Below are 24597 nucleotides of genomic sequence, written 5' to 3'. Positions count from 1 at the left end.
GATTTACGAGTGGGGTCTCCTCCTGTCGGTAACCAAGCAAAGGTGACATGCTGGTTGTAAATGCCATCCCTAGGTATAATTCATATAAGTGGTTTCCTCCATCCTAGGCTACAGGTAAAGTCAGTTGTCTCCTCAGCATAAAAGGAACAGCTGGCATGAGTCTTAACCTGAAGTGTACATAAGCTTCATGGACTGAGGGTGTGTTGTGAGTAAACTGAGTCTCCATTGAGCTGCATGAAGTTGGTTTTGTCAGAATAAGAGTCTAGGTTTGTTAGTGGTGATTGCTAATCAGCTCCTACAAGAGAGTGCAGGCATTTTAAAGTGGCTGGTGTCACGCCCACGCAAATAGAAATACAAGTCAACCCTGAGACGTTAACATCTGTTGAAGAATTAGGCTAGCTTGGGAAGATGGCTTGTAACATTTAACTTTATTCTTCTTGTTTTATCTGATTTTATGTCTCTTACCAAGAAAAAGAATTTTTATTTTTCGTAAACGTTTATTAATGAAGTAGCTTCCTGATCTAACGTAGAATTGATTATTTTTAACTCTAGGGGTTACATCAGTAGCTCTGCTACAACAAACTGCTCAACACACCATAAACGGACCGTTCCTGTAGCTCCTGTAGCAGCAGACCTCAGATCAGGGCAATCAGCTGGTCACTAAACTGACCAGCGATTAGCCAGCTCCAGTAACTAATTAATAATAAAACATTCATCTTATTAAAGGAAGAAAAGTAATATTAGGTAAAACTGAAATTTCTGAAGCCAATATGGAAGTGAAACAAATTGCAGTTCCACCCTCATCCTCTAGGGGCGGGCACCAGAAAATATCCAATTCTCACGGACTCCCATGTTAAAAATGCCAACTTCACAGCAGAAATAAACATGTTTACGGCCAAATACAGGCTATTTACCTGGTTAAAAAACACTTCAGGTTTAACAGATCTTGTTTACAGCCATGACAACTCAGAGGGGGTGGATTTTTTTGTAACTCTTCCGTTAAGGTGTAATTAAATGCTTGAAATTATGAATGATTCGATTTAATTGACAGGTAGTAAGAGCCGTCAGAGCTAGCGCCAGCAGCTAGCTCCGGGGAAAGCCTGGGCCTCACGTTAATAGATGTTCGACTCTGAACTTTAGTTGTGTTCTCTGTGTGTTCGTGTTTTGATGTTAATCATGGAATTATTGGACCAAGATGGCAAGCTGTGGTATTGACTGCACTAAGAGACCATCCAAGTAGTTTCTGCTCATTTTTATCAGCAAGTAAAATTATATGGCTGTACTTTTTTTGCTGGTTGAATGGGAAGAAATTAAGTGCATTTAACATAACACTGCTTGTTCAAAATGGGGTGAAATATAACGTGTTGTGTGGCTGGGAGACTCGCGGCCACAGCCCCAGTGGCTGCACCTCTGCTGATCTCCGACCTCAGCGGAGGAGCGGAGCGTGGGGTCACGCAGCCCAAATCTGAGGTCTGCGGTCGGAGGCTTTGCTTGTAGCTCTCTGAGGGAGACCACAGAAAGTCTGTGAATTGATGATTAATTCAAGTTAGTTGCTTAACCACGTTTTTCCTCAAAATCTATTTTCTTCAGTTAGCTTGTAACTGGGACAATGGTGGGGTCTCTTTCCCATTTTAGGATTGTCTGGGTGTGACAAGATGTGTGACAGCCAAGATGGCGGTGATCGGAACCACCAGTTTGGCTTCAAAAAGGCCCCACAGAAAGCTAAGGTGGGGTTTGTCCATCTTTTCTTACAGCCATTGGTGCAGCAGCTCCATGAACCTGATCGCCACATCTCAAACATTAAAGATTCATCACTTCTGTCATCGGAGATAAAAACCCAAAAGATGTTAATCAGCAGATGATTTTTTAGCTTTAGCATAAATAAGCTAGCTGTTAGCTTGTTTGGTTGTTGATAAGGATCCAGAAACCATCTGAGTCAGCGCTCAGGCTGGATCAGATGTTCCTACTTTCTCCCTTTTGCTGTGCTGTACTCAGAGGGATGAAGGGGTGTTCTGGTCCAATGAGTCGAACCCGTACCTGTGTGCAGAGCTGCACCAACAGCTTGGCAGCGTTGGGGCTGTTTGATGCCAGGCAGCCCACTGCTGTGCTCAGGTAAGCCAGGCAGGAGATGGGTTTACTGGTCTTGGTGGCACCACGGGGCCTTTCGGCGTGACCGGAACCCGCTGTCGGACTGGTGGAGAGCCCGGCTCGACCCGCTGCTGCCAGACACATAAGCCTGACCAGGGTCCTGATGTCTGTCAGACCCAGAGACTCCAGACCAGCAGCAAGGCTGCAGCTGGAGCCGCTGTAAGGGAGAGAAGCAGAACCTGGATCATTAGTTGTTTCTAATAATCTTTTTTAGCAGTTTTAAATAGTTCTCAGTGGTCTTTAAGCTAAGATTCTAAAATCACAAAACCTGTGCCATTTTTCTAGTACTTGGTTTTTACATTGTGGCAGTAGCTCATTAAAAATTTGCCTCTGGGTTGTGGGCGGAGCCGAGGACAGGGACACTCTAGTAGGGCACCTGACTTGCACACAGGGGACCCGGGTTCAAATCCAGGCTGGGCCAGATTTCTTCAATTTAGTTTAGAAAGTTGGACCGAGCTTGCTCGCACACAAGCCGGTCAGAGAGGACAAAGCAGCGGCCCGTGCAGCAGGCGGGGGACAGAATCGGACAGGTGGAGTGAAGGAGAAGCTCAGAGCAGCAGGCAGAGCAGGTGGATTACTTCCAAGCAGCGATCCGGACCACTGAGATCATCATCAGGAAATGTGTTTGCTCATTCTGGGTAAAAAATAGACCTTAGTTTTTGTTGCTTAGAAGTCAACCACCTGCTCTGAGCTCCTTCACTCCACCTGCTGGGAGACGCACGGAGGTGAAGGTGGCACAGCATAAGGCGAACTCGGGGGTTCCCGTGGGTGTGCGACCTACTCAGAACCCAGCTTCGCCCTCTCCCCAGGACCGAGTCCCGAACCACACATGGTGCGGTTCTGTTCAGGGGAGGCGGCATGCCGGGTGCTGTGGCACTGTTGTGACCTCTGCTTTACATTGTTTTAACTAACATATGTATAAGCCCCGTCCTGAATATATATTTATAATATAAAATAATATTTATAACATATACGTCCTGTCATGATTGAAATATAGTTCCAAAATGAAAGCTGAACTGGGAGACGAACAGAGGTGAAGAGGCGGGTCTTTTCTGGTCATGAATTCTACATATTTCCGCTTGTCTCATTTGGACATTTAATGACCATCTTATTACTGTAAAATAATACAGCACACACATTAATATGTATTATTGTTCAAATAAAATAATTACCATATTGTCGTGGTGAAGAGGGAGCTGAGCCAGCAAGCCAGGCTCTCGATTTACCGGTCGAGCTACGTCCCAATCCTCACCTATGGTCATGAGCTTTGGGTAATGACTGAAAGAACGAGATCGCGGATACAAGCGGCCGAAATGAGGTTCCTCCGTAGGGTGGCCGGGCTCAGCCTTAGAGATAGGGTGAGGAGCTCGGACATTCGGGAGGGGCTCAGAGTAGAACCGCTGCTCCTCCGGATCGAAAGGAGTCAGTTGAGGTGGTTTGGGCATCTGGTCAGGATGCCTCCTGGACGCCTCCCTGGGGAGGTGTTTCGGGCATGTCCTGCCAGCAGGAGGCCCCCGGGTCGACCCAGGACACGTTGGAGAGGTTACATCTCCAATCTGGTCCAGGAACGCCTTGGGGTCCTGCCGGAGGAGCTGGTGGAGGTGGCTGGGGAGAGGACGGTCTGGAGCTCCCAAGTTGGGATGCTGCTCCCACGATCCGTACCCGGATAAGCAGAGGAAGACGACGACGACAACAACAATAATCAGGGAGCAGCAGCGCACCACGGTCTCCAGCAGAGGATGGCAGTGTTTCAAACCCTCCCAGCGGGTGGGGAGAGCTCATTCCTGGGCCGGAGCCGGTCCGCAGCAGCACGGTATACATAATTTGGTATACAAGTCGCTCTGGAGTATAAGTGGCAGGACCAGCCAGACTATGAAAAAAAGTGTGACTTATAGTCGGGAAAATACGGTAAGTGACATTTGAGCTAATATCTCATATGGCTGAGCCTGGATTTGAACCCAGGTGCCCTGAGTGATGGTCAGGGTGCCTTACCAGTTGAGCTATCCATTTAACATGTAAAACTTCCCTACTAGTGGAGTTTGTGCTCCGCCCAGTGGCTTTATGATGTAACAAAGCCAGAAAATTTTACACAGAAAATTTCATCTGCTGCTGATTCACAACAATTTGAATACAGAAATATTAACAAATGCTATTTTAAGCTAACATTTGTTTAGATATGTCCTGAATGTTAAAAACAGAAAAAACACAATTTTCATTGGAGTGTGTGTTTACCTGACAGACAGCAGGGACAGCGCTCTCATCACCATGGTTCTGGCCAGCAACACCTGTGCAGCAGCTGTAACCCTCCTGAGTGCCATCACCCGGTCGTGGGGGGTCTGTAGAGCGGCAGCCTGCTCCCCCAGGGTGACTCGACCCGATGAGCTCTTATCCACGGAGGTCTGACAGCCTGAAGACCAACTAACACTCAGTCTGCTGCCATAACATCAGTTTGTTTCAAGTCAGAGATGTAAAAACCTAAACCATGTTACCAATCTGCAGAAGGGTCTCCTCCATGCTGTTGGTTGCAGTTACCATGGCAACAGAGGCTCCCAGCGGGTCACTGTCAGGGAACTGAACGGGCTCGGGTACGATCCTGCGTTCGCTCAGACCCAACGGGCCAGCCAGGAGCTCAAACTCCTCCTCCCCAGTCAGCTTCTCATCTTCATCCACATCTAGCATGTCCCAGTCCTCTGCAGAGCAACAGAACTTTCAACCCAGACAAACTCACCGCACCACAACACATCATTTCTATCATCAGTTACCTTCATACACACTGTCCTGCTTCCCCAGAAGGTCCGGAGCCTGCCCCTTGTACCTGAACACACCAGAGTCCTCTCAGACCAGAACAGAAATCCAACGTGGCTACTCCTACTTTGATAACAGATACTATAGGTTGATTAGTTTTAAGCAGTTTAGTGATGACCCAAACGTCTGAGGTTAAAGGTGCGAAACACTGAAAACCCATTTTTAATGATTAATTACACCTATCTCCTGCATCAGCTTCTGATATTAAACAGTTGGAGAAACTCTAGGATTAGAAAATCCTGAAAGATCAACGTCACACTGTCGCTTAACATTCACTGACTCACCAATCTTCACTGACGACGGGGAAGGCTGTTGTTGGTTTAGCATCCAGGAAACAGCAGATTGTCACTGCTAGCTGAAGCTAACCCCTACTTTACACTGGAAGTATCAGCGGCGCAGAACGGCAATGCAATGTCACTGCTGCAAACAGAATCCATTATAGTCTAAGGGGTGATTTAAACCAGCCGCAATGTGGAATAATTTCAGCTGCATCCCAAAGCTAGGTTTGGGTCCTATTTTTGCAGCGAGCCGCTTCTGGGATGCATCAATATCTGCAGCTAACATAAGGCTAGACAGGAAATCACACATGGGGCCAGTGTAAAACCTCCGGTAATTTTCTAAATAAAAAACATCTATGTAGATTACATCTAGGGATGTAAGAAAATATCGATATGAAACTATATCATGATGTTTTTTCCTGCAATATGATATTAATATTAAAAAGCTGTGTATCTAATTTTTGGAAGAATTTAAATGCAAACATTGGTGTATTTTCTTTTCTTTTGGTGCAATTCAAACGCCGGCCGCTAGATGGCAGCAGTGTGCGGTAGGTTTTGTTTCCACCATTAAAATGTAAATCCCTCTATTATGGTTCAGATACCTCATGTTGAACATGTTAAGTATCCGTTTGGACTGTTAATTGAACTTTCCTACAATAAATTCAGTTTAAAAAAATCGCTAGTTTTGTCTGAATGTACCGCAATACATCGTGATATATTGTATTGTCTCCCCTGTATCGTGGTATGTATCGTATCACCATAATTTCACCAATACGCATCCCTAATTACATCTATGTGTGTTACCCAATGGCAGATTGACTTACCACGTCGTTCGAGAAGTGCAACGGTGTGTTTTCATGGCATTAATCCTGACAGTGGTGAGGAACAACATTATATATGACATCAAACAGCGATATCACCGTGATTTCCTTCTTCTGCTTTTTGCTTTAATGGCAGCTGGCATAAGCAAACCGACACCATCGAAGTCTCGAGGGATTTTGTGATTTCATGAGTCCAGCGAGGAGGAGCTGCATCGTGGCTGATTCTCCCGCAACTGACTTTGTGCACAGCGAAGCTCGCGAATAAGCAGTTCCAGGCTGCTGATGCCTCCAGTGTGAAGTAGGGGTTACCATTAGCATTAGCAACTCCACCACATGGCAGAGCTCCTTCAGACTTGTGTTATTTTTGGAGATAAAACACCATCCAAATCCTGCAGTGTCAAGCTCCCCCCACCAAGTACAACTTACAAGGCATTCATTCCACTGCAGATGTGTTGATTAAACACACACACACACACACACACCTTTAAATTATGAAACCAAAGTTACGAGAATCAATATATGAACCATAAAAATGCTCTTATCAATTAACAGCATAAGAATCAGACATTAGTTTACTATTAGAAACCTGAAACAGTATTAAAAAATTAAAGCTGATCTATGCAACAACAGTTAGCACTGTTGCCTCGCAGCAAGAAGGTTGCAGGTTCGAAAGCCAGCTGCGGTCTTTCTGCGTGGAGTTACATGTTCTCAGCATGCATGCTCGGGTTTCCTCCGGGTACTCCAGTTTCCCCCACAGATCACAACATGCCCTATAGGTAACAATTGTACGTCGCTTTGGATAAAAGCGTCTGCCAAATAAATAAACATAAACATATTAATTTTCTAATATTAATGTAACAATTTAATAATCAATTCGATCTCATTATGTAACTCCATAACACTAAATAAAACTGGCCCTTGCCAACTGCAGATCCTCCACCAGAGGGCGGTAGACACGTCTAGGACTGGTTATGGCAGGTTTGTGAGGAAGGCACTAATCCTGACTCTCCATCTGGAGGCTTAAGGCCAGGTGTGGTTTGATGGGCATGTATGAAAAGTGTCTGCACGGGTCACAGAGACTAACAAAGCTGCTATGACAGCAGAGAAGAACTGCTAAGGGAGCCTGGGGGTCCAAACAGGAAGTTGGTGAGAATAAAAATGTTTATTTGGGAGCATGGATGTTTAGAAACAGAACCGTGACAGAGTGTGTGAAACTGAAAACAATAGAGGCCCTTCAGTCGGACCAGAACCAAGGGTGGGTTACCTCTCCACAGGGGGGACTCTGGCCTTGTTTTTGTTGGTCAGGTACTTCTCCCTGCAGGCCCCACAGAGCAGGTAGTATGGGTTTCCACTACCACACTCCCCTCCAAACCAGCCGTCCACATAGGAGCCATTGCTGCGGTAGCCCTGACGGTTGGCGCTGCGTCCACAGCCCGGGTGACTTTTCTTCATGTGCTGGTTGAAGTTCGCCACGTTGGCCTCACACAGCTCGCACACCACCACCTCATCACGGTCATCTGTCTCACACACGTGCTGCAAGGTGTGACACAGACAAGGAGGTAAATACACAACACACGCTTTCAAAATAAAAGCAGGCCTTCATGCATGTGTATTATGAGGAGAGATTCCACAATAAATGTCTGAAAATGGATGCCAAGCAACAGCCAATCAGTACGCAATGTCTGGTTTCCTACAGGAATCTCTTCCTTCATGCTCGTTGGAGCGTGGTTTGAGCGTGCATGTGAGAATCTACTGGGTGTGACAGGAGATGCAGGAAGGTGACGGCAGCTCACTGGCTGTAGCATAAAGTCACACACACCCATGTTGGCCAGTCCAGTACCTCCGGGATCCACATTCCCAGAATGTCTGTGTCGCTGGCGAGGTCCTGGCCAAACATGGCCTCCATGGTCTCCTCATCCAGGTCCATCTCTAGCTCCTCATCCAGGTTGAAATCATACAGGGCACCCGGGTCTTGTTGCTGCTGGAGGGACGGGACCTCTCGACGGGATTGGCTGTGGTGGGCCTGAACGGAGCGGTACAGTCCAGCTGGAGGGACAGAAAGTCCAACATGAACGGCTGTGTTTGGCTAACGGTGGACAGTGTGCGATGCTCTCACCAGCGCGGGCCAACAGCGTCCGAGCTGCCAGGTCAAAGCGGTGCTTCCTTCCTGCTGCGGAGCGACCTCTGATGGGGGTGCTGCTGGAGGCCGAGGCGTTATCCGGATCCAGACCTTCAGGACTAAAGAGACAGAACTTAGAACCACTTCATGGTTCTTCTCTCATCATATCGTCCTTCCACTCAGCCTGATTTATCATGTTTTTTTCTTCTGAAAATGTTCACGAAGCAGAACCGAGAGGAACTGGACTTTCTCAAAGTTTGAAGAACCACTGGTCCAGAACCACTAAAAGACTACAGGTTTGGATGATGGGAAGAAGAATAAAGATAAATGATTAGATCCAGCACCAAAAGGTAGTGTTTTTTTTTCTTTTCTTCTCTCTAACGACCAGCTTCAGCAGATGGGGAAAAAAATCGATCTTATTTGGATGCTTGGGTCCAACATTTTGGACCGGAACATCAAAAAAGAATTCCAGATTCCCAGTTATACCTTTCACTGAAACCCTCCTCAAGTTCTGCTGTTTCTGAGCTGCCGATATCTCCAGGTGAGACCAGGTAGGAGCTCCTGTCCAGGGCTTTTCCTCCAGTGGACGCTGCAGCTCCTGGGCAGGTGGACTCGGACCCATCCCCGCCTCTGCCATGAAGCTCATCGCGTTCGTCCTCCATGGCCGGGTGTTCAATCATCCACATGGCTAGCACTGTGATGTTCTGAGCGTCTGCTTCTCCTCGAGCTCCTGACAGAACAAGACATCATAAATATCTGATGTTTCTCTTTAAAGAGATCCTTCACAGAGAAACCATTTTTTACTTAGTAGTTATGAAAATGAGCACTGATTTTTTCATGCAGGCTGAACATGAAAATAGTCTCCTACACTTATCTCCTGCATTAGCTTCTGATAGAAAATAGACGATGAAACTGGGATTTGAGAAGTCTGCCAGATCTACGTCACACTGTCACTTCAGCGTTGCAGAGCAAACAGAGTCAGGGGTACAGTCATGTTGCTCGTCGTGTTTAGCCAATTAGAGGAGAGATGTCCAAATATCAGGAAGTAAGACTCCAAATCCTCTCGTCTGAAGCTACTTTCTGATGTAGGGTTGGGCATCAAGAATCGAGCATCGATTGGAACCGGTTCCAACTGTTCATTTTTCCCGGAATCGCTCAACGTTTTTTATTTCGATTCCTAGTTTCGATTCCTAGAATGCCGACGACGGAAGAGGAATCCGCGGCCGATCTCCGTGAAAAATAAACGTGATCTGCAAATTGTGATCAACACTTTTCAGAGCTGATCACACCAGCTGTCTGTGTGCAGCACCGAGTCCCCGCTCCCCCCACCCCGCACGCAGCGGCTAAATCTAAACAAACGTGTCTGCCGAACTTTTACTCCGTAATGTAAACATCAGCTCCTGCAGCGTAGAGGAAACTTGTTAAAACACGTCAACACAGTGGATTTAATAGAAGCTTTAAAGAATAAACTCTGTACGGTGTGAGGTGAGTTTGTCTCACTGCAGAAATAAAAACACACACGGAGCATCAGCAGTCAGACACGTGAGCGTCAGAAGACTGAACAATAACCTGTAGAATAATTAAAGTCATCATGCTAGAGAAGCTTCTCTGTGGTGGACCACACCAGCTTCTGCCACAATAAATAATAATAATAATTATTATTATTATAAATCACATTTTAATTCCCTTTCTGAACTATTTCTGTTGAGAGTTTTAATGTTTAAAATCTGTTAGATTGTTACTGACAGCAGCTACGTTTAAGTTTCACTTCCTGTTGTGACTGAATGCTGCTGCAGCGTGGAGGTGTAGTTCTCAGTCGTCCTGGACATGATCATCCTGAGAGTTTTAGCTGAAAACAGCTGGACGTTTCTGGATATGTTGGAGACATTTAGCCTCTCATCCCAGAGGCTTCTTCCAGACTTAGGTTGTGGTCAGAAACAAACACACTGGTTGTGCTGCAAGTCTTTTTCTTTTTTTCTCCAAAACATGTTTTTGTCTAAATGAAGGTGATGTTGTTGTTCCTAGAATAAAAATTCATGTTGAAGTTAAGATTATTTCATCAAGTAGGACCTGTGGTTAGCTGGCTCATGTGAAACATGTCATGTCTTGAAAGAATCGCAATAGGAATCGATAGGAACCGGAATCGAAACGAGGGGAATCGGAATCGTTCAAAATCAAACGATGCCCAACCCTAGCTGTGACTGAATTCTCTGTGCTGAAAGAGGCGCACTAGAGCTTTTTTACCTCAGAGTATGACTTACAAGGCATTCATTCCTACTAGAGATGACTGTAAATGTAATAAATGAGTTTAGTGCCTTTATGAAATTAAATGACCCATTTGTTATTTTATTATCAACATTCTGTAACAAAAAAGCAAAAAAACGTTTCTCAAAACGAAAAAGAATTACAAAGTCCGAACACCTGGTTTCAGTTCCCTTAGACTGAATCGCTGCTGACATTAAAACTCAGTAAAATCTGATGATAAACTAAAACATTTTCTGCAGAAAGAAGAAAATAAAAACATCAGAACCAACAGCAGAACTAAAGGGCGTTTTTTTAATTTCAGGTTTAATGCTAGATTTAAATCAGCTGATCTATGTTTGTATCATTCTAAATGTTGTATGATGTCATCAGTAATTGTCTCGGGCCCCGCGAGGATCTCCTGTTGGTTCTGGTTCCGAGTCAAACGAACCTGTGGCTTCCAGAGCTTTGGTGATCTGGCGCAGAGAGAAGCCCATCTCCAGCAGTGGGACAGCGATGGCTGGCGGAGGGGGAGACGTAGACAGTCTGCTGTTGGGGTCCGACAGAGCTGGAGACACGTGAAAAGACATCTCTTAACTTTGGAGCTGGACGTGTCTCACACATCTATCTCGCTGAGCTTTGTCTCAGGATTTCTGGGCTCTCGAGTTTTGTGTGAACTCACAGGTTCCGGCTCGGTTCTGTGGTCTGGAAGGCTGGGAGTCGGGTGAAGTGAGACTCTGCCTGCGTCCCACCTCGTCTGATGGAGATGTCGGCAGAGATGACACGGGCGGGGTCTGGGCTCGGCGGGTTGGAACCAGGGTGGTGGTAGGGTAGCTGGAGAACATTTGCCTGTCAAAACGCAGAGCAGAAAGTTAAAGGTGCAACAGGACCAGGTGTCTAGGACAGGTGCGGGTCTCACCTGAGGAGGCTGAGAGGCATCACGCCCGGGGACTCAGAAGCGGGGACGGTCTCGGTGTCAGTGACCGGGGTGGTGGCGGTGGTGGTGTCCTCCAGCGAAGAGCTCATGAAGGACGTGGTGCTGGAGGCTGAGGGGCTGGTAGTGACGGGGGTCTGAGCCAGCTGCTCCCCATCCGCACCCTCTCCCTCCCCCTCGGACTCATTCCTCACCCCTGGAGGAGATTAGAGGAGAACCATGAAATCAGTTGGCTCCTTCAGCAAGGAGGAAGCCCCGCCCTCTTTAGCTCAGGAAGACTTCCCAGTACAAATATGTCGTTTCTGTTGGGGTTACGATCTGTAACTGACCCGATTAATCTGTTAGTGCTTACCAAGTTTGACCTTTGACCCACTCGGCTCTTCCAGCAGCCCGTTCACCACCAGCTTGTAGATCATGGCCTGAGCACGCTCCAGGTCCGCCAGGCCCAGAGCTCGCTTGATAGGAGAACGCATCACGGCGCGCTTCACCATGTGCCTCATGAGGAACTGCAGGGCAGCTCGCATCTCCACCTCCTCCTGGCACACCGGGGAGGTGGCTGTCGTGCTCCCACCTGAGCTGGTGTTCAGATCGGCATTATGACCACTCGGCACCGCTTCAGGTAAGACCTGATGGTCACATGGTCAGGAGATTAGACAACAGATAGACTAAACCCTGGAGTAGATCAAACCCTGGAATTCTTTAAGTGAAGTCTCAGATGTTAAGGATGGAATCATTTTTATAAACGTTTTTGAAACAACAAAAACAGACTGGACTTGCTCCCGTCTCCTCAGAACCCTACACAACTCCTGCATGTAGGATTTTCCATACCTTCGGGATGAGGAGCAGCTCGGCGTATTTGCTGCAGCTCAGCAGAGCGCTGAGGCTCTTCATGGCTCCCAGGTACAGGTAGGACAGCTGGACAGCCTGGATCTCTGATTGGGTGCTAATGGATGACAGTTCGTGACAGCGGGAGCTGTGCTCGTGACCCTTCTTCCTTCCACTTTCCACACCATGAGGAGTTGCTGCGAAAATGGTTTCGTTCCCTTCGCCGACCACAGAGGAGATCTCACTTTCAGACTTAGAGTTTGGTGCCACGTGAGACTTCACCTCCTCCAGGCTGTGAGACACTCGCAGGTCAGAGGTTACCGTGGCAGCACTAGAGCTCCCTTTCTGTTCATCGCGGTTGTGGCCATCGCTGTCCAACTTCTCATCTGCTCCAGTTGGCTCGTGCCCCGTCGACGCAGCATTGCGGTGTTTCTTTTCGTGGCGCCGTGCGCTGAGCTTCACGGTGGTCTCTTCATAGATGCTGGTCAGATAGGTGAGGTCCAGCAGCAGCGAAGCGGTGAGGCCTCGGAAACGCCCCACGTCGAACGGCAGCGGCTCGCAGGGCTCCAGGTTGTAGAGAGGAGTGTCACTAGGCGACCAGAAAGTTGGGAAGCTTTAATAGGAGGCAGAGGAGAGCAACAGGAAACAAGGAAAGGAAACAGAAAGTGAGGGAGAGGGCAGGAGAGAAGGAACGTCGCAGATCGGTGGGAATGACAATCACAACGTGCAAGAAGTGAAAACGACTGAGAGGGAAACCAGGAAGTGAAGGGAAACCCAAAGACTAGATCAGAGTGATGCTTAGTGGTCTAAGTCACAAGAACAAGAAACCACCTGATACATGATTAGAACATCTGATTTGCTGGAACTGATGAACAAACTTGGACCAGTTAAACCAGTTAGATTAATTTTTCTGTTTGTATCAAACATGGAATCATAATGTGACGGTTCTGGACCTTAAACGTGTTCTGGTGGAGCTTCCTGCTTTTATTTCTCTGATGAAATCGTCTGACTGTTTCGGTAAACAGAAGCAAAAAGGGTTTGGACCCGGTACCTGATGGTGATCTCGGCTTCGTCCCACTGGACCTTAGCCGAGGTGCTGCCCTCCTTCACCACGCCCAGCAGTGTGGCGTGCCTCCCGGTCTGTTTGTGAACACATCGTCCTCCCACGCGAAGACCGGTGTCCGCTCCTCCGATCACGGCCAGAACCGGCCACACTTCCATGCACAAAGTTCTGAGATGGTGTTCCGACAGTTCCCCCAGCCCATGCTGCCGCCCGTGACGACCCCTCTCCTCTTCCATTTTGGCAGGCACCTCCTGGCTCTCCCTCTGCGCGTCATGCTCCTCGCGGCTTTGCACCGAGCGACTCTTTTTCAGCCGTTGGCTGCCAGCACCACTCGACCCGCCGGCCGACTCTCTGAAGCACAGCTTAATTTTGTGCAGACGTTCGATCATGGTCTTGTTGATGCGGTGGGTCCAGTGGTCGGTGCGGTGCAAGACGCGAATTAGCTGTGTGGTGGCCTCCACCAGAACGATGGCCATGGGGCTGCAGACTGGGTCACCTGGGAGGAGGTCTCGAGGAGTTCCTCTCATCTGCATGTCGCAAATCTTCACCTGGAGATCAAACAAAAACAAACCAGAGGAAGCAAGAATCACAGAAGGGTTTTATTCCTGGAGAACTGCAGGAGATTATGTCACACCTTCTCTCCTGGGTTGCTGCTGTAGAACATCACACAGGGATAGAGCTCTGCAGCGTCCACGTCTTCAAATGCCAGTTTGGGCTCCTGTTAAACAAACATCTCAGATTTGTGCAAATCAACATTTATTTATAGCAGCAAATAGGGGCTGCATGACTTAATTTTCTTTTTAAGTCGACCGTCAAGTAATGAAAATCGAGTCGACTTCGAGTAGTCGTTGATGACGTCACACACCTGAAGCGGCTAAAACTGACAATGGGCGACCAAGCGTTTTTTCCGACGTACTGGGGGGGGGGTCTAAGTTAACACGTCTCTTTTAGCAACGGTAGTTTCTGCTTCAGCCCTCTCCCCCCTCCCCCTGCGCAGCAGCCGCAAACTCACTGATGCGCCTGCAGCCTCTCAGAGTTCCAGCTGCTCTAAACATTAAAATTATTATTTCATTTTCTGTTCCTCACTTCTGATTACCTTCAATTGTGTCTGTTTGTTGCAACCACCAGGTACAAAAACTAACTTGTTTGTATTTGACTATTTTTCTGTCCTGCCTGTTTATTATCTTCCTGCATCTCCTCTCAATCCTAAAGAAAAACTGCTACCTGGGTTCATATATATTCACCTCATGAGTTACCTTTGAACTGCAGTTCTGAAAGATCTACCGACCGCAAAAACAGTGGAGTGCGCGCCAGCCGCACCGGCGAGGTGCGTCACCGGACGACAAAACAGGTGATGCGACTCGCTCCACAGCAGCGAAACGCATCAGGCACAAATAAAAGACAGAAAACATAAAAGGAAATGAGTCGACATGAACGATCGCGTGTTAAATTAGTTTTTGAGGTGGCGACACCTGATTTGATTATGATACTGTGGCCGTGCTCAGGACGCAGATGTCTGGAGCGCGTCAACAATCAGAGCTTTGCACGCGCAAGCTGGTTAAGGTTAGGATGGGGGTGAGGGTAAGGTTAAATTGCAAGAGGGTAAACGTCACAATTTGGTTAAATGTCCGTTTTACAACGGGTGTCAGATACGGACATTCTGGCACAGCGCGTCGCCTCCCGACACACAGGAGCTCGTCACCTGCTGTCTCTTCCGAGGACTGCATCTTGTCGGTCATTATCACGTGACAGCGACTAGTCGATGACAGGCATAAAAAGTCACTATAGAGCAGTGAAGTCGACTAGTTGATACAACCCGTAATGCAAAATATCAGAAACAGCTCTGTAAACATTTTCTGGTCTTCCACATGTTTTGTTTTACTATTTCAGGTGCTTTTTCACTCCTCTTCAGTTCTGGTTCCAGATCTTACCAGACTGATGCTCATAAAACAATCTTAGAAGTAAAGAAAATGGGTCAAAAATCACCCAAATACCAGCATTACATTTAAAAAATATAAGAAATCTGGCTATTGAATCGCAAGTTCTGGTCTGGATCAGCAGGTCTGATCTGGTTTAGGACCTGTCTCACCTCTCCGTTTTTGCTAAAGGAGATGGTCCTGGCCTCCATATCGAGGACGCAGGTGATGAAGTCTCCCTGGGTGAAGCTGCTCAGCGCCAGAGTCTGCTCCCCGTTGTGATACAAGTTTCCACTGTAGGCTCGATACAGCCACATGTCAGACGTGGTGCGGTGGTTAAAGTCGTGCACGGGCCACCGTGAAACGCCCACACATGTGCCCTCGTTGCCCCGATTCTCCTTCACAATGTAGAACTAGGGGAGAAAACGAAGCTGTGGTTTATTTGGAAACAAACTTTTCTGATGAAGCAAGATGTTTTAGGAGTTTCAAGTGAATCAGACCTTCCACTGGTAGCATCCAGAGGAGATCCCAGTGGAGGCCAGGCCGTAACCTTTACCCCCGCTGCCGTGTGTCAGGCCCTGACCATTCTCCACCACACAACACTGAGCTTTCTCCGGGTCAAAGGACACCTCCTGAATGGGGAGGTTCTCGTCTTCCTCCTCTGCTTCTCCCTGTCCATCAAACCATCCATCAGCAGAGGAAACCAACAGCTGACTAAAGTCAAGGTGGGGGTTTGATCACCTGCAGTTTGTGCTCCTGGACCTTCTCGTTAATCTGGATGGTGCGTTTGGCCTGAGCAACAGGAGCTTCCCACATGCAGTCAGACAGCAGAGAGAAGAGACGCTCCACCACCTGAGGAACAAACCAAACTTCGGTCTTCTGAGGAACAAAGTACAGAGGAATCTTTCAAGACAAAATGAGCGGTACCTGTGTCATCTGGTCATTCTCCATACTAGCCTCGCAGGCTGGAAGGACTGCCTCCAGAACATGAAGAGCAAGAAGCCGAGTCCTCATGTTTCCCACCAGAGGAACACCTTCGTGTGACACCAGGCAGGAGAGAGTCCCAGTCAGATTTTAAATCCAGAGCATTCACATGAGATGTTGAGGAACAAAATCCTACCCGAGCAGCACTTCTGAGCAGCAATGTTGAGCAGGACTTCAGTCCATTTAGGGGATGCCATCTTGGACTGGATGGCCTTGGAGGACACCACCCTCCTGAGGAAGACCAAGAAGTCTCCCAGGTGAAGCTCTGCTGTGTGTTGCTTACGGATAAAACCTGAGACACAAGAAGAATAAAAAGCTGTTTTTATCGTTTTTGTTGCTATGAAACAAAACTCTACAAGTTTCAGGGTTCTGTGGCAGATGGTCTGATTGGATTTTTCTGACCATGAGCTCCTAATATTAGTCACCTATCAGCATCAGATGGACAAACAGCAATCCGTCCAATTATGCCTCAGAAACCATGTGATCTACAAAAGACGCTTTTTTATCTGTTTGACTGGAACTTTCTTCATCACCATCAGCAGGATTCAGAAATATTTAGAGACATTTTGACATTTTTAGGTGCATTTTTAACTCATTCACTGCATTTTCTTTTTTACTGTGTGGGCGTCGGAACGAGGCCCCACATTATGAGAACAACCATGCCTGCGCTAAAGCCGAACTTCATCTTCATCCGCGAACGTCACACGTCACGTGACCAGGAAGCAGAAAATACATGTGTTAGGAGATCGTTTTGGGACCCTGTTGTAAAGAAAAGTGAGGCGTGGACCGGAAAAGATTCTGCAGATCGCAATTCGACTACGGGTTGTGAAAGGACGGATAACGCTCGAAAAGCACGGATTCTTCCTGATGTAAGAGGCGAGTCTCCGCTTTGTTTTGATAGTTTTGGCGTCACCGTAGAGCGCAACGTTCTGTGACTCTTAAAAAAAAACAACAACATTGAAAACGCTGAAAAACGATGGCAGCGAAGGGCTTTACTGATCAGGAAACGGTTGGAAGTGAATGAGTTAATTATTTATTATTTGTTATTTATTTTCTCATTATCCTTTTTTAAAAGGTTCTAGAACAAAACGTTATCACATTTAGAAACTTTTCTTTGCGCCTCTATATAGCGTTTGGAATTTGATGGGACTCCGAACTGCCCAGGAGCCCTGATAATCGGACAGACACATCCCCACAACACAGCTCTACAATGGAATGTTTTTCCTTGCCTGCTCGGCCAGGACATAAATAACTAAACAGCTGTGTGCTGATTTGCTGGTTCACACCAAAGAGTCTATGGCTGTTTGAAACTATAAACCCTGTTTATGGCCACATTCGGTGTCCTGATTACTCAGTAGGCAAGCTACGGATCTGTCTGGTATTCGTATAAAACTGGATTTCTACAACATCCTGGAACATTACATGTGAGTTTCGACATTCTTTGTTGTTTTACGTTCTTCCAAAAAGGATGTTAGCAGTAGCTTAGTCTAAATGATAAATGATCCAAACTTGTTTAGCGCCTTTCTGAGTCAGAGGACTCCAAAGCTCTATACACTACAGCAAGGGTCCTCAATTATAATGGTCTGAGGGCCACACACAAAAAACAACCCAGAAGCTGTTTGGATCGCTGGCTGTAATGCACATAACACACAAGCTTGCAATATAAAGAAGGACAGCACCTGTCCCCCTCCAGCTCGGCTGTGTGACTGCGCTAACCTGTCCTGTGTGACCCTCACCATGTAACCCTCATGTCCATGCTGTCTCTGGAGGAGTAGATAGGAGACAGATCTCCTGTAACTTCAAATGAACCAAAGCTTCCTCCCAGTTTCTCTTTAAGCTGAATTTAACATCAGTTTATCATCATGAAACAAAAGAATAAAATGGAACAAGAACTTCTATCTTTATTTCTCTCTCCTTTTAACTTCCCTGTGTCCCTAAATAAAAGAGACAGACGTTCACGCTGCAGCCGCTGTCATTGACCCCGCCCCCTCCCCAAGACCGGACCTCTCGACATCACAGCACTCGGTCTGACTGAGCGCTTCCAGGAGAAACAATAATGAAATTATGAAAATAGTAACGCGTGTTTGGAGGAGCGTCCTCCAATTCTCTCTCTCTCTCTCTCTCTCTCTCTCTCTGATCGAGCGAGCGGAGCGCGCCGCGCGACAACTCGCTCAATTAACATAATTTACGACCCAAATCCAACAGAACCGGTCGGGCTGATTCGATTCGGGGTCGGTCTCAGGTTATAACTCCAGCGCTCAGCCCTGCAGTACCACATAAAGGCATACCAAAGTTTCCTACCCAGTAAATGTGGAGAACACCCTCTCTGACAGATGTGGATGCTACGCTGGCGCCGCCGTTAAAACAACAGAACTACATTCCACTATAATTGATTATGGTACTCTTCTATGATGCAAAACCGTTTATGCCCGCATCTCATGCATTGATTATTTGATTATTTTCCTCAGCTCTATCCTACACCTCCCGGTCGGCCGTCGAGGGTGGGGGGTGCGCGGGGGAGTCGGTTTTGGGGCCACAAAGAGAGGGCTCGAGGGCCGGGCGTGGGCTGCCATTTGCCGACCACTGCACTACAGTGTATCATTCATCCATTCACACACACATTCCACTGTAATGGTGGTGCTGTTGATGAATTCAAACAAAGCAGCGTCCTGGCCAGAAAAACAGGCAATCACAGTAAAAATGCCAGGGCTCATTCTACAGGACCAGGGCATTGCAGGAGAATACTTCCATAATGCCCCTTAAAAGAAACGAAAACAATAACTTCAGCAATGATGAAGATGTCTCTCACCTCTGAAGTCTTTCCTCTCAGAGTCAGTGCTGTCCTCCTGTTTGGTGTCCTCTTGGTCCTTTCCAGCAGAGAGACGGCTCACTCCTGCCTGAGATAGAAGGTTCTTCAGCTGGCTGCAGAGCAGGTCCAGCAGAGACTGGACCACTTTAGGACTCAGCTTGTCTGCATATGTCCTGTAAGAAGAGACACTGCTGTTGGTCTGAGTTGCATCAGTTCAGGTTATCGGTGTTTCAAGCTTTCTGAACATGTTACCCAGTACTGATAGCCAGGATCTGCAGCAGGCGGGTGGAGGCCACCTTTAGGGCGGTGCTGAGCTGGGACACTCCAGGTTTCTGCAGCAGCTGAAGGGGCTGACCCAGCATGGTCTCAGTGCCACAGAGCTGAGACAGAACATTCAGAAGTCCACTGGAGATGGCCAGAGAGACGTCCACGGGCTGGTAACGAACGCTCAGAGCAAACACCGTCACCAATAGCAGGCGCTGCTGAGCTTCTACAGAGGAAACAGAAAAGCTCAAACAGAAGAAAACCAACTGGATCTAACAAAAAAATCTTCTGCTGTGGAGCAGTTGACGGGATTTTCAAGAACGGGACATTCTGACCCAGAATTAATGAAGATGTTTCAGTACTTGCTGTCTTTGTCTCCTCTGACTAATTTGAGGAGACCCAGTGAAATGCCAGACTGCTCCTCCCTTTGTGCTTTTGAAGAAAACAGTTTTCACAAATGTTTTTCATCCAAGTTTTTTTTAAAAACCCAGATTTAAACACTAAAAAATCAGATGGCTGGAAAGGCGAAAGTTCGGTCACTGCTGTTATATAATTCCTGCTGTTTTCTTTAAAGGCAAATATGTTAATTTCAATTTTAAAGGTGCAATATGAAAGAATTATACCCTGTGGTCAAATTTGGGTACTGCAGTCCATTTTTCTAAAGTGACTCTCTCATACCCGTTCAGTGATTTTCAGAGCTCTTGCCAGAAGATAGAAGACAGGAATGACGAGCCATACACAGCAAGTTGATAAGTAGATAAATACATGTGGGGGCTCGCAAATTGTAAACCAAAACTCTGTTTCTTTTTGACCATTTTAAAGGCGGAAAAACTGACAACCCCCAGCTGGCTGAGAAGAAAATCGGTTTCAATGTTACTTTCCTTCCAACATGATTGACATTAGGCTCTTTTGTAATTATTTCATTGTAAAATTGTAGCATATTGCTCCTTTAAAGGGGACATATAAGAATTTTTAAAAGTTATATCAGGTCTTTGGTCTCATCTAAAGTGACTCAGCAGTTTTATTCCTAACATTTTCAGTACCTTCCAGAATGAGCCACTTCAGAGCTCTGTCACATTTAGAAAGCAAGCTGTTGCTGGCCACACCCACACATTCCCCAATTGGCTGCTATAAGTTAAGATATTGGGGGGGCTTGGAGTAGAGCTGCTGCTCCTCCAGCATTGACAGATGGTGGTGAGGGTAACCCCACTTGTGATGTCACAAATGGGGACTTTTTGAAAGGGCTCATTTTAGACATATGATTTCTGAAACCACACACGTAGTCAACAAATGGACGCTTTTTTATTTCACATTTGGAGTGTTTAAAGAGACAGTAGACTCACATGGCAAAGCAAAAAGAATGCAAAAGTTGATTATTTTTGTTTTGTTTCAGCTTCGGTTAAAGGAAAACAAATTTACAAATTTGGCTGAAATATTTGGTTCATTTCAAGAATTTATTTATTTTTTAAAAAATACATAAAATAGTTATTACTTCTTGCACCTGAAATATAAACATGATTTACTGTTAGAGCTGAAAGGAAGAGGCAGGAATAATATTAGTCTGAACTTTATAATGAAGATGGGTGGACAGACTGATGGGTGGGTGGATGGATGGAGTGATCAGTACCTATGTGGTGCTTGTTGGCCTGAAGCGCCCTCTCCAGAGTGACAGACAGCTGCTGGTAGATCTTGTGGACAGCCGTCTGGATCTCCATCTGGATGCACCTTTTTGCTGCTTTGATTCCATCCTGAAACACAAACACACCTGTCTGCATCAGCCAGGTGTTGCTAATGAGTCACTTTCCGCCAGCATGGCTTCTCCTCCTCACCTGATAGTGATGGAGCTGCATGCTCTCGCTTTTTAGGCTGCCGGTACCAACGGTACCGAGACCAAAGCAGCCAGCCAGGAACTGAAGCCTGACGGAGGTGAGCAAGAACGACGACTGGAAGGTGCTGCTGGACCGGTCGGTGGTTCCAGCCTGGCTCCCCTTCTCCTCCATGCCTGAGATCAGCACCACAATCTGATGGAGGGCCTCCAACCGCAGCTGGAGAAGCAAAAAATCCACGTATTCAACAGAAGAACATCACAGCTCAGTACCAGAATTCTCAGGAAAAAGCATCATCCAACTGCATCATGGGAACTTGATGTTTCCTGTCATGTGACCTACACTCATGCATGCAGCCAAGAGTTTTAAAATGCAGATTCAAAAATGTGCTAAGAATAGGGCTGCAACAAACGATTATTTGGATAATCGATTAATCGGATGGGGTCTCGACACGATTAATCGGATTACATGGGGAAATTTTTAAAAACTGCTAGGGAAACGTTATTTCTCTCCTTCCTTCACTTTATTTAACACAACATTATTAGAAAACAGTTCAATAGCAGAAAAACAACATGCCATCACCTAAATTGTCTTATAAGGTGTATAGACAGAGACTCTAAGCTACATCTATCTGTGACCTAAAATGCTTGGTCCAAGTTAAACAGCTTAAGGGCAATTCTCATCAGTTTTGTTTGATCTCATCTGTTGACATTTATTTTAAATGTAATTAAACATAGGCTGTGAATTAATCAAAATAGATCACTATTTCCAAAAATGACTGAAAAAATACCAAATAAAACAAAAGTAAATGAATGCCATCCTCCTTGTGATGATGCCCTGGGCAACTGCCATAAAGTCACATCAAGAAATGCTGCTGATCATTCCAATGATCCCAAATAGACTCACATTAGGCCACATGAAAGCAACTGAACCCAAAAATATATTAACCAGTATATAACTGCACTCTCACACAACACGCCTGCAGCAACAGTTAGGACTCCTCCCTCCCTTTTAAAAGCGTTTTTGCTTCCGAGGACATTGTGGTTGTAAAACCACATGCTAGTAGTCTGGCCCCGGTGTATCAACCAGTTTCTGCGGGAATGTGACGGCAGAACCAGGGCCAGATTAACACTTTGTTGTACCCTGGGCAACAATATTCAAGGGCTCCATCATCACGACCCGAGGATCACCATAATGTGGTCACATACAGAATATTTTACTGTAATATGCAGTAAATATACTCAATACTTGAATGCCTGACAACACGTAACCCGCCCAGAGTAACCTTTGACCCACCTCGTGTGGACTGACCAATGAGGAGAGCATCTTAACTTGAGGCCCTCTCTTCATTGGTCAGTCTGCATGAGACTGACTCTCAACTGACGTTCAAAGTCGTAGGCAGCGAAGCGTCTCTGTGCAGCGCAAAAGCCCGGGTGGACAGGTTGTTTAATATAGGGTGATCATATTTCCATTTCCAAACAAGAGGACAGGGGATCTGTGCCTATGGCATCACACTATGGCAATGCCACACAAACCATGTTGGGACCCATTTTTTGTAAGAACTAAATTAATATCAGATTTTACCAGTAAAAGGGCTCTAAAACAATTCATATGTAAATATTTTGCATATTTAATGCAAAATCTAATTTTTATGCTTTAGTGCTGCAACAAGGTTTTATTAATAATAAATTATTATACCTTTTGTTTTACTACAGCATTGGTAAGCTTCCTGTGCACAGATGATTAAGGATGCTTGTTTCAGCTGTGAGATTAGACGATAGGATCAATGAAAAAATAAGTTGTCACACACTCCATGGAAACTTTCAGAGAATCCACAAATAGTGGCTTTCACATGGTTTTGTTACTTTTTGCAAGTTTAGAAAAGAAGCAGATGAGACAGCATGTCTGATAATTTAGTTTTTCATCTGATAATATTAGAACATGTCAGTAATGTCTGAGGGGCTTTTATAAACACTGTATAACTAACACTACTGGAGAGGGTATGAATTACACAGAGGCTTCTGGGGAGCCCAGTTATGGGCGGGGGGGGGGGCATTTTGCCTTGGCCCCCAAAATGTCTTGAAACGGCCCTGGGTGTGTGACTGAGTTTTGAAGGTGATCTGAATTGTATCAGATGTATAAATAAGACATGTGTATAACTTATTGTTTTTTACTGGTAAAAACGTGTAGTGGAGATAAATCTACCTACATTTTACTGTGCTTTCTTGTTTTTATTTAACTATTTTCCTGTCCTGTCTGTCTCTCATCTTCCTGCATCTCCTCATAATTCTCCAGAAAATCTGTTGCCTGGATTCTTACCTTTTCACCTCATCAGTTACTTTTGAGCAGATCAAAGAGATCTCCTGACCGCAAAGCGCAGAGCGCGTTTTCGATGCTGCGTGCGGAGCTCATCACCACAGCACAGGTGATGAGCTCCGCAGTAGCGCGCTTCAGGCACAAATAAGACAGAAAATAGAGAACATGTGCAGACAAGAATGATCGTGTGCTAATTATAGTTTTTTGGTTTTGCCACTTTGAGAATGGACCGTGCGCTGGAAGCAGCTGCCTGGATCGCTGCGCAACAATGCGGAACCGGTTCGCAGCAGCGCAAGTCTGCCGGCTCTCCTTCGCGCTGATCTGCGGCTCTCCCTCGCGCTGATCTGCCGGCTCTCCCTCGCGCTGATCTGACTTGCTCTGGTCTGCGCGCAACGGCGGGTGGGAAGGGAGGGGCGCTTTTGGAAGAGTTGTGCGACACAACGAATCGATGACGCAATTCGTTGCCAATGCTTTTAGTAATCGATTTTCATCGAATTTATCGATTCGTTGTTGCAGCCCTAGCTAAGAACTGATTTCCAGCAGGAACCAGCACTAAGAAGATAACTGGACCAACCACCTCACCTCCGCACGGCTCTGCTGCTGCTCCATGGCCAGGATGGTGGCCTGCGGGCTGGTGGACACGCCCTCCTCGGGTTCTTTGAAGGCTGGAGCATGGCCCACGTCGCCGCTGATGAAGCTCACCATGTTGTCTATGAGAGCATGGATCCCCAGTGAATGGTTCAGGTCCAAGTCCGACTCTTCGTAGGAGTGAGCTGAGCTGTAGCTGCGCTGGTGGCTGAGTCTGGACCTGAACCAGGACTCGGCCAAAGAGTCGGGTGAGCTGTGAAGAATACCTGAAGAGGAAAAGGAGGAATCGCTTTCAGATGCAGACATGGTCAGTAGAGGTTCTGATGGATGGACAGTTTTGTTTTTAAGCCATTAAAGGGATTTTTAATCATGTTTCTGTTAGTTATATTTAGTTATAGTTATAAATAGTTACTGACTAATCAGCTGAACAGGCTCAGTTCAGAGAAATAAGCCGATCTTTGTTCCCGTTTGGACTGGATCTGGTCGTGTTGGTCGTTGTGGGATTGTTAGAAGGACTTGTGTAAACCGTTTCTCTGAACAGAGGCCATTCAGGGAGCTTTCTGGAACAACTCAGGTCTGACTTATATCTAATGGCTTGTTTATATATATTATTACTAATTCATATATTTTACACAGAAACGTGTTAAAATGACTGGACTG

General features: G+C 46.4%; 1 protein-coding gene across 5 annotated transcripts in view; it reads right to left on the bottom strand.

The window, feature by feature from the left end:
- Positions 1-24597, bottom strand: part of herc1 (HECT and RLD domain containing E3 ubiquitin protein ligase family member 1) — an 86834-nt gene that overhangs the window by 26073 nt on the left and 36164 nt on the right. For 3 of the 5 annotated variants that reach the window (XM_054731964.2, XM_054731968.2, XM_054731967.2), the window contains exons 26-50: positions 23932-24203; positions 21037-21252; positions 20835-20955; positions 19196-19433; positions 18944-19116; positions 16271-16426; positions 16078-16184; positions 15892-16002; positions 15651-15821; positions 15324-15563; positions 13869-13952; positions 13223-13782; positions 12175-12784; positions 11699-11972; positions 11332-11542; positions 11095-11261; positions 10864-10980; positions 8658-8901; positions 8169-8290; positions 7872-8098; positions 7317-7585; positions 4911-4963; positions 4638-4838; positions 4381-4555; positions 2038-2305 (exon numbers count right to left, since the gene is read on the bottom strand). In XM_054731964.2, coding sequence (XP_054587939.1) covers positions 2038-2305; positions 4381-4555; positions 4638-4838; positions 4911-4963; positions 7317-7585; positions 7872-8098; positions 8169-8290; positions 8658-8901; positions 10864-10980; positions 11095-11261; positions 11332-11542; positions 11699-11972; positions 12175-12784; positions 13223-13782; positions 13869-13952; positions 15324-15563; positions 15651-15821; positions 15892-16002; positions 16078-16184; positions 16271-16426; positions 18944-19116; positions 19196-19433; positions 20835-20955; positions 21037-21252; positions 23932-24203 — 5387 coding nt within the window. The remainder of the gene's footprint in view (positions 1-2037; positions 2306-4380; positions 4556-4637; positions 4839-4910; positions 4964-7316; positions 7586-7871; positions 8099-8168; positions 8291-8657; positions 8902-10863; positions 10981-11094; positions 11262-11331; positions 11543-11698; positions 11973-12174; positions 12785-13222; positions 13783-13868; positions 13953-15323; positions 15564-15650; positions 15822-15891; positions 16003-16077; positions 16185-16270; positions 16427-18943; positions 19117-19195; positions 19434-20834; positions 20956-21036; positions 21253-23931; positions 24204-24597) is intronic. The other 2 variants (XM_054731965.2, XM_054731966.2) reach the window with 2 other exon arrangements.

Source organism: Nothobranchius furzeri, chromosome 9 (genome assembly GCF_043380555.1).
Source record: "Nothobranchius furzeri strain GRZ-AD chromosome 9, NfurGRZ-RIMD1, whole genome shotgun sequence".
In the NCBI taxonomy this organism is placed as follows: Eukaryota; Metazoa; Chordata; class Actinopteri; order Cyprinodontiformes; family Nothobranchiidae; genus Nothobranchius; species Nothobranchius furzeri.
Note: the sequence above shows the minus strand (reverse complement) of the source record. Positions and strands in the feature narration are given on the sequence as shown.